The sequence below is a fragment of the Biomphalaria glabrata genome, chromosome 9 (assembly GCF_947242115.1).
Source record: "Biomphalaria glabrata chromosome 9, xgBioGlab47.1, whole genome shotgun sequence".
Lineage (NCBI taxonomy): Eukaryota > Metazoa > Mollusca > Gastropoda > Planorbidae > Biomphalaria > Biomphalaria glabrata.
In genome coordinates this window covers 38,694,176-38,704,058 of record NC_074719.1, presented here as the reverse complement: position 1 = coordinate 38,704,058, position 9,883 = coordinate 38,694,176, and the positions used below count along the sequence as shown (strand labels likewise).

Here is a 9,883-nt window from a genome sequence, read left to right as displayed (position 1 = left end):
TGTTTTAGCGACGGTAAAAGTAGTGACGTAGTAAGACAAACGAATGACGTAGGAGACTAGACGAACAAGAGAGCAACATGGCGATAGTAGAGAAGTAGTTTGTTTTGGAGAAGGAAATAGTGACGTTTATGAAGACTAGAACAAAAGTCAGATTATTTGCAGACAATTGCATAATATATAGAACAATAAAAACAACACAAGACACAGATATTTTACAACGAGAATTAGATGAATTACAGAAATGGGAATCAAATTGGAGCATGTCTTTCCACCCAGAAAAATGTCAGTTATTAAGAGAATAAAAAAAAACGAAAACAAATTAATTCAACTTATCTTATTCATGGTAGAGCAGTAACACAGACTAAAAATGCAAAATGCCTAGGTATTATAATACATGAAAAACTTTCATAGAATCCCCATATTCAGGATAGAAGACTTAAAAGTAAAGTAGCATAAAACACTGAACCATAATCTTCAAATACAAAAACAAAATTTAATAAAATACTCAGAAAGACACAAAGATAAGGGCACATTCCTCGTCCCATTTGCTAGGACAAATTTGTACAAAAGCTCCTTCTTCCCTAGCGCTATTAGAGCATGGAATGGGTTGCCTGAGCTAGCCAGGAAAACCAGTGACTTGGCGGAGTTTAGGTCATGATTAAATGCATGACGCGTAGGACGTAATCATCTTTTTTTTTTTAAGCAACGTCTGTATATCATATAAGATAAGATAGACGGACTTCCCAGTGATATATAAAGGTGTCATTTTATAACAGTGAAAGTTGTTATCAAGTGTATTTTTAACTTGTAATGTTCTGTGGCTAATGCGGAGTACTGAGATAGAAGATAGAAGTCAGATAATATTGGCCCACAACACCAGCATGCAGACAAAGAGAATTATGGTGACATTGGAATCCTTGTGCTTGTAGATGTGATTAAAAGGTTCAACTAGTTGATGTGAGACAGGGGTGAACAACTCTGGTTCTTTTATTATGGAAGTAATCCTCCTTTCATCTCAATTTTGTATTTTTTTTTAAATCAACTTTTATAAATAAAAAATAAAAGAAAGGCAAATTAGGGCCTATTGTTTTTATTTGTAAAATTTATACATACATTTTATTAAATAAATTTTCTAATTAATTTTAATATATATATATATATATATATATATATATATATATATATATATATATATATATATATATATATATATATATATATATAACTATTAACTTATACTGGTGTATGAACTATTAACAGTTACATTAGTTACAGAAAGCTACGCTATCATGCAAAAGCATAGCACTATTCACATTTACACCATATACACGGCAATGTTAATAAAGATCTAGGATTATTATTGTCGCATAAAAATGACAAATAAGGCTAATTATTATCAACATTAAAAACTTTTGATTAATTAGGGTCACAAGTTTTCTTAAAACTTTATAAAACTATTAATAGTAATTAAGTCTACCAAATTTTTATCAGGAATAAAACAGTGTATATCACAACGATTATAGTGTGTATTTAACAATATTAGTGGTACAAAAGATCTGTTGACCGTCTTTCTCCATTCCTCTCTGTGCCTTGGCTTGGATAGAATTTCTCCTAATGACAGACCTTTCTATTCTCTTATGTTTTGTTCCCATCGCTTTATCTGTCTGCCTCTTCTTCTTTTTCCTGGTACTGTTCCCAGAAAGAAGGTCTTTACGAGCCCTGTGGACCTTATGATATGGCCTTAGAGTTTAAGTTTGCATTGTTTGACTTTACTATGAAGCATATATTATTCTAGTATTTCTATTTCGTGCTAAACTATCAGCCGCCAAGTGACACCCCAATCTTAGAAATATTAGCATCAAATTCAAAAGAAAAAAAAAACGAATTATGTAAGTGTGTGTCATAGGCTCTGTCACGTGACCACTATCTTTGTTTATTACAACTCTCATTTCCTTTTGTCACGTCGCTAGCGTCCTTAGAAACAATGGTTTATTACTTCCGGAAAGACCAGATACCGAGCTAACTATGTTTATAAATTACACAAATATACATTTAGAACGTCCATTTTAAAAGTTCATATGTTGCATAAATTGATCCTATCTGATTTTTTGTTTCTTTTGCGTCCATGGGAGTAGACTGTTTTCACTTACCGGTACATAACGTTTTAAAATTAATAGTCTGCCCTGCACGTGTTGAAATGTTACTTTGACCCTTTTCTGTTTCATTAACCTTTAACCTTTAGTATTCTCATATTACGAAGCCCACTCTTTTGATATCCCTAAACAAAACTGAGGGGCTCGGAGGCATCGCATACAATGGGAAAGGCCAATTCACTGGATATCAGACAATTCTACCATGACATGCTAGAGTGAAGATTTCACAAGACCGTATTTGTTGATTGTCTTTAAAAGAATGGTCGACAAAAAACGACCAGAACTACACCGTGCCTCCTCTACTTCCCAGTCTGGGCTGATCTCAAGAATTCTTGTTTGATAAAAAGATTAGTCTCACAGCCATTCACTTCCCCACCTCCTGTCAGATATGTATTATAGCTTTGTATAGCTCTACAGGAACTATGTCTTTGTTTGTTTTATAGAGACTTTATTCAATTCTATTCGAAGTTTTATATTTTTACATAACATTTCAATCGAACTCTTTAATTATGTGACCTTGACACCGACAGTTTACCTTTTTACCCCACCCCCCCCCCCGATTCCTCCAAGCTTGCACTACAGTTTCCACCCTTCTTAAAACTTGACTGTTTCGTTTGAATCAAAACCGTCGCCCTTCTGGAAATACAGTTTTCATTTTCTCTTTGTTTTAAAACATCTGCATGAGAGAGAGAGAGAGAGAGAGAGAGAGAGGGGGGAGAGTGAAAGAGAGAGATATAAAGAGAGAGAGAATTAGAGAGAGAAAGAGAGAGAGAAAGAAAGAGAGAGAGAAAGAACGAAAGAAAGAAAGTGTGTGTGAGAGAGAGAGAGAGAAAGAGAAAGAGAGAAAGGAAAAGAAAGAGACAGAGGGGTGGGGTTGGAAAACAAATAAAGAAAGACAGGGAGAAAAACAAAATGAGAAAGAGAGAGAGAGAGAGAGAGAGAGAGGTAGAAACACAGAAAAAGAGAGAGAGAGCGATAGGAAGAAAAAACTAAGAGAGAAAAACAGACAGAAATTAGAGAGAGAGAGAGGAAGAAAAAGAGAAAGAAACAAAGAGAGTGCAAGAATTAAAGCAAAAGAGAGAAACAAAGAGAGAGAGAGAGAAATGGAGAGAAAGAAGAAAAAGAGTGGGGAACAAATAAAAAGAGAGAAGGAAATAGAGAAAGAATGAGAGAGAAAACAATAGAGACAATGATAAGGGGAAGAAGATAAAACAGAAAGGGTGTGGGGGGGAAGCAAAGAGAAAGAGGGGGTAGTGAAAAGAGATAAACAAAGAGAAAGAGGAAACAAAAAAAGAGAGAGAGAAAAAAAAAAGAGAAAAAGAGAAAACTAATAGAGGGAAAAGGGATAAAGGATAGAGAAAGGGAGAAAAAAAGAGAGAGAGAGAGCTAAAAACCAAAGAATGAGGGAGGGAAACAGAGAGAGGTGGTGGTAACAAAAAGAGAGTAGCAGTGGGGATGGGAGAGAAAACAACAAGAGAGAAAGAGAAACTTTAAAAAGGAAAGAGGGGGGAACAGAGAGAGACAGAGAGAGAAAGAGAGAGAGAAAGAGAGAGAGAAAGAGTAAAAGGAAAAAAAAAAGAAACAGTAATCCATGAGTAAGAGTCTTATGTTATATCCACGTAATGTTACTTGGAAGCAAACTGAAACTAAAACACAACGTCATTCCAGGAAACAGGTTGCCATGTTCTATAAATACAATGCTGCCGACGAACTCAACAAGAAAACGTGCCAACGACTTGCCCAATCGATCTGTTCAAGGTTTCGTCTCTTGTTTGCGCTCTTATTTTCCTCTGTAAACTCAACTTACTAAGGTTAGTGGACACAAGTTTAGCAAGAACATTTTTTAAAAAATACTTATAAAAAAATAAAAGAATACTTATAAAAATAATATAAGCTTGTATGTAATGTAATTGTAGTAATTATTTTGATTCAATCATGTAACTAATTTTTAGGCTAATAGATCTAGATCTAGATAAATCTAGAATAACTATGACAAATTTATGAGGTTGGAATTATTTGTACCAATTGTTTTTGAATAGCACAATTTTATGCTTTTAGTTTTCTCAATGCGCTATGGTCGGATCAAGGATCCAATCACTTGTGTGGACCAGTTGGGAAAGGGAGGTGGGGGTGTTTAGGAGAAAGTTTTAATACTGGCTTTTCAAAAGTAATTAAAAACATTTCTAAAACTGAATTTGGACTTGAGGGCTGAAAACTCATTGATGGAGAGCCGACTAGCTAGCCACTGAGCTTATAAGAGGGAAGGCGTTTCAGCTATCTATATTGTTAGTTTCAAATTTTTATCGGGAGACTTAATTCTGTACATAAGGCTTATCTCCCTTTAGCAGGTACTCTCTCTCTCTCTGTATAAAACGAAATTAATGAATTACAACTAACTGATAAAATAATTGCTTGATTTTTCGATTGATTCATTGTTGTGAGGGACAATGAATAACAATGCACATTTTCAACTTGACCCAAGAATGGATGTGGGAGAAATCACGTGTTCAATTATCGAAGGGGAAGGAACCCTAAATATTTATCCGTAGCTGTAAATACTGAACGTAAACATAGAGTTGAAGCTAGGTGCTGAAACAAATGTGATACATACATATATTAAACATACATGAATAGCAGCACCAGGGACCAAGTTTTTAAAGAAAGTAGTGAATTCAATGCTACGTGTTCACCATCCCAGGTTTTTTTTCCTTTTTTTAACCGATGAAGAATTTGCAAGCTGATAAAAGGAAGTGTAGAAATAAAGAGAAGTATAAATATATAAAGCTATATAAATTGCTACGACTTGTGTTTGCACACCGTCCTCGAAGGAACCATTCTCAACAGACTTAGAACACAGTGTTTTTCGCTGAGTTGGATTGGGTCCAAGGGAAGTTGTAAACACGAGTCGGCATCAGATGTGCTTTTTAACGTTTAACCCTTTTCACCTTAATACAATCTAAATGTAATACTTGACGTTTAACCCTTTTCACCTTAATACAATCTAAGTGTAATACTTGACGTTTAACTCTTTTTGTCTTAATACAATCTAAGTGTAATACTTGACGTTTAACTCTTTTTGTCTTAATACAATCTAAGTGTAATACTTGACGTTTAACTCTTTTTGTCTTAATACAATCTAAGTGTAATACTTGATGTTTAACCCTTTTCGCCTTAATACAATCTAAGTGTAATACTTGACTTTTAACTCTTTTTGTCTTAATACAATCTAAGTGTAATACTTGATGTTTAACCCTTTTCGCCTTAATACAATCTAAGTGTAATACTTGACTTTTAACTCTTTTTGTCTTAATACAATCTAAGTGTAATACTTGATGTTTAACCCTTTTCGCCTTAATACAATCTAAGTGTAATACTTGACGTTTAACCCTTTTTGCCTTAATACAATTTAAGTGTAATACTTGACGTTTAACTCTTTTCATCTTAATACAATCTAAGTGTAATACTTGATGTTTAACTCTTTTTGCCTTAATACAATCTAAGTGTAATACTAGACTTTTAACTCTTTTCATCTTAATACAATCTAAGTGTAATATTTGACGTTTAACTCTTTTCGCCTTAATACAATCTAAGTGTAATACTTGACTTTTAACGCTTTTCATCTTAATACAATCTAAGTGTAATACTTGATGTTTAACTCTTTTTGCCTTAATACAATCTAAGTGTAATACTAGACTTTTAACTCTTTTCGCCTTAATACAATCTAAGTGTAATACTTGACGTTTAACCCTTTTCGCCTTAATACAATCTAAGTGTAATACTTGACGTTTAACTCTTTTTGTCTTAATACAATCTAAGTGTAATACTTGATGTTTAACCCTTTTCACCTTAATACAATCTAAGTGTAATACTAGACTTTTAACTCTTTTCATCTTAATACAATCTAAGTGTAATATTTGACGTTTAACTCTTTTCGCCTTAATACAATCTAAGTGTAATACTTGACTTTTAACGCTTTTCATCTTAATACAATCTAAGTGTAATACTTGACTTTTAACTCTTTTCATCTTAATACAATCTAAGTGTAATACTTGATGTTTAACTCTTTTTGCCTTAATACAATCTAAGTGTAATACTAGACTTTTAACTCTTTTCGCCTTAATACAATCTAAGTGTAATACTAGACTTTTAACTCTTTTCGCCTTAATACAATCTAAGTGTAACATTTGACGTTTAACTCTTTTCGCCTTAATACAATCTAAGTGTAATACTTGACTTTTAACTCTTTTCGCCTTAATGCAATCTAAGTGTAATACTAGACTTTTAACTCTTTTCGCCCTTAATACAATCTAAGTGTAATACTAGACTTTTAACTCTTTTCGTCTTAATACAATCTAAGTGTAATACTTGACGTTTAACTCTTTCTGTCTTATTTCATTGGTTCCTTATTCAACCAATGCTTTTACAACACAATTTCAAGTTCGCGTTTTTCACTACTTCTACAACCAATATAGCAATAACATGAGAATCGCGCTCCCCTCTAGTAGATGTAATTGCCAACAAAGCTTCATTGATTTGTAAATTGTATTGCAATCATTGCGTTTCTTCTTTACTTAGAAAATGGCCAAAGTGCAAGTAACTTTCCTTGTGCTGTTGATCCTTGGACAACCTTTGGCAGCAAATGCTTTTCTTGGAGAGGTGATTGGAGCGGTCGCCGGTGTGGCTGCAGTTGGGGTACTTGGACCATTCGCACTGGCTGGGCTAGGATTCACAACAGGTACTTTTTTTTATTGCAGAATATTTATAAGGCGCATCCATTGTCTTCAGAGATAGAAGGAGCCATGCAAACATATTTATAGGTTTATATTTTTATTTGATTTTTATTCTATAGCCATCAGATTACATTTTTTTAAAAATCTGGACATGTTTACAACAGTAATGTCTCTTGTTCAATTGCCGATTAAGATGGAAAGCCAAAAAAATGTATTTGGAAAAAATCTCCTTTGTTGGATGACAGTAAACGCGTCTGATCGTTTTCATGGGAACAAGTAAACTTTACATCAAGGCAATTTCTATTCTTCATGATTTTACTTTAGTATGATATGTCAAGTTTTTCTGTCTTCTGAATCTTGCATTGCATCTTCGTTAGTTCAGATGGACAAGATCAAATTCGGTGAGAGATGAGATATTTTAGCTGCAAATTGTAGTCATATAGGGCCTATTTTCAACGTTTTTTATCAACATATTTGCAACATATTATTTTTTTCAACCTTTTTTTCAACGTAATTCTTTTCTTTATAGATCGCAAGGTCATAAGAGGAACTGGACTTTTGGTTCAGACATTTTTTCTTTACATATGATTATTGAACGTATTAGTCCCTATTTATCACATTCTATTTACCAATAAATCTTTGTAACGTATATCAAGTCAACGAGTAAAGAGATAACAATGAATGATGTTAAATAACGAAGAAAGTTGTGAGACCTTTACAATGGCATCAAACAGCGACTCTCAAATCTTTGTATTCATAGTTTAACCTCTCCTTCCCGCCTATTCAGGCGACCCCTGCCATGTAGCACCAACAACACGCTCCTCTGTGTTGACCTGGCGAATTATTTGGCAGGGCGAATGATTTGCTCTTTCCTTTTTCAAGTTCATGAACTCCAGATTCCATGGAAGATTCTCACGAGAGACTAAACAATGTCAAGGACGCTGAATTAAACTTTACTGTTTCCAACCAATAGAAAAAGTATGGCCTATAATGTTAACAATATCACAATGCGTGGCAGTTATCTTCGTATCAAGTCTTCTTCATTACCGCTAGTTAATTACTCATTAAATAAGTTGTAAGTCAATGATTGAAATTGCAATTCAACTACATATTGATTTAATTTTTTACTATAAAGGGAAGACTTCAGAAAATTATCATTTACCTTAAAAAAAAAACACAGTTTATCGCAATTCCTTTATTCTGTATAGCGGAACCCCCCCCCCCCCCAAAAAAAAAAAAAAAAAACTAGATATTTATTGCTTTCCGCCATGTATGAAAATCTCCAATACCCTTCTTGTCGCTAGGGCCGAACATAAACTCTGTCTCTCTGAACTGTCAGGTCTTAGTCCCGTGTTGAATAGTGCACTGGTGCGCACCATAATACCCGTTTCAGTCATAACCCTATTTTAGTATCAGCGTATTATACTTAGTTTCTTATATAAACTATTAGTATTATTAGTATTATTGCAAATTTTGTATCTTTCCAGCTGGAATCACCGCAGGCTCCATTGGAGCTTCCATGATGGCTGCTGGTGTGCCAGTGGCTGTCCTGCAATCTGCTGGAGCGGCTGGAATTTCGTATTCAGCAATGGTGGCTGGCGGAGCCATTGGCGCCGGAGCGGCTCATGGTGCTAAACACATACTTGATGAAGATTAATCTGAAATCATGACAAGATGTTTAAATTGTAAATCTTTTTATTTACATTAAAATGTGTATAGCATAGAGATATGTAATTATTACGTAATCATCATCAAAGCTGCATAACGAATGTAGCCTAATTAAAAACATGATCAAATGTCTTTATATATTTTGATACATTCATATGTTATAGACCAGTTTTAAAACTATTTCTTTCTGCTTATGTGACTTACAAATTAATAGAAAACAAACGTGACTAAAGGATGATAGATACAAATTATGCCTATACGTTAAATACACTGTGATCAAACTAATACTAATTTACATTTTCTGTAGGCAAGATTTTGTTTTAGAAATATGAACAAAGGGAGACAGATCCCGATTTATAAAGAAAATTTCACTTTTATTGTTTACTCAATTTTTTTTTCGGCTCCTTCCTCCCAAGCCCTAACTTATATTTTAAAGATATTTATGCGCCTATAACGAACATATTCGCACATTGAATGTGAACGTTGTAGACATTGTATTAGTAACATAATACTTACAACATAAATATATGAAATATATGAAATAGTAATAATGAACTTATACTTACCAGTATGGCGATATTGCTGATTTTTTTCTAATTCAACTTCCTAACCACTTACATAGCAATAAGGTTAATCGTTAAACGTAGAAATATTTGGCCTATATAGAGAAGATCATGTGCTAGCTTTTTTTTAAAATGTAATATCATTTATTATAAGAATGCTTAGGCGTTACTTTACGTTATATAATTTTTTTATTATACAAGTTAGAATCAAATGGCTTTTTTTTTTTTAAATAAAAATACATTTTTCATATGTTGGTATTTGTGTTGTTAATGTTCCCTAAATGTTTCGTAATATATTTGTCATGTCAACAAACTTGCTTATTCACATTAAATGTTTAAAGTGATTGGGGGAATCTTCGGCACTAAAAAATCCTCTTCGGTGTCAGGGTTCATCACATTTCTTGTTTGTCTTAGACTTGGCTCATTAGGGGTGTGACTACTCAATACTTATAAGAACAATTACTACTAGATATACCTTAACTCCAACTCAGATATCCATGGAAATCCCAATAATACCTTAATACTTAATAAAACACAATTATATTAACTGTCAGTAAATAATACACAAACACCAGTCCAAGAAGTAAACGTCCAACCTTCCTGGACCGGAAGTAAGACCTCACATACTTAAAACACTCTCTCTTACATTCAACGAAGACTTAAAACCATTCCGTTCACAACACGTGCAAGACTGTTCACATTCACAACGTGGGAATACATATACAAGGGGATATCACTATCAAATCAAAGTATCAAACTAACATTCACT

The 9,883-nt window shown here is 33.5% G+C and overlaps 1 protein-coding gene across 1 annotated transcript; it reads left to right on the top strand.

Moving 5' to 3' along the window:
• The first annotated feature begins 3,817 nt into the window (after window positions 1-3,817).
• On the top strand, window positions 3,818-9,364 carry LOC106068581 (interferon alpha-inducible protein 27-like protein 1). The gene is made up of 3 exons (XM_056041675.1): window positions 3,818-3,964; window positions 6,729-6,888; window positions 8,371-9,364. The coding sequence occupies exons 2-3, from the start codon at window positions 6,732-6,734 to the stop codon at window positions 8,538-8,540; spliced, it is 327 nt and encodes a 108-aa protein (XP_055897650.1). The 5' UTR covers window positions 3,818-3,964; window positions 6,729-6,731; the 3' UTR covers window positions 8,541-9,364.
• Window positions 9,365-9,883: the final 519 nt, after the last annotated feature.

Excerpts from the sequence above, each read along its gene's own strand:
- LOC106068581 (XM_056041675.1), top strand. The coding sequence starts at position 6,732 with ATGGCCAAAGTGCAAGTAACTTTCCTTGTGCTGTTGATCCTTGGACAA. Across the intron at positions 6,889-8,370 it reads TGGGCTAGGATTCACAACAG|CTGGAATCACCGCAGGCTCC; the intron begins GTACTTTTTTTT and ends GTATCTTTCCAG.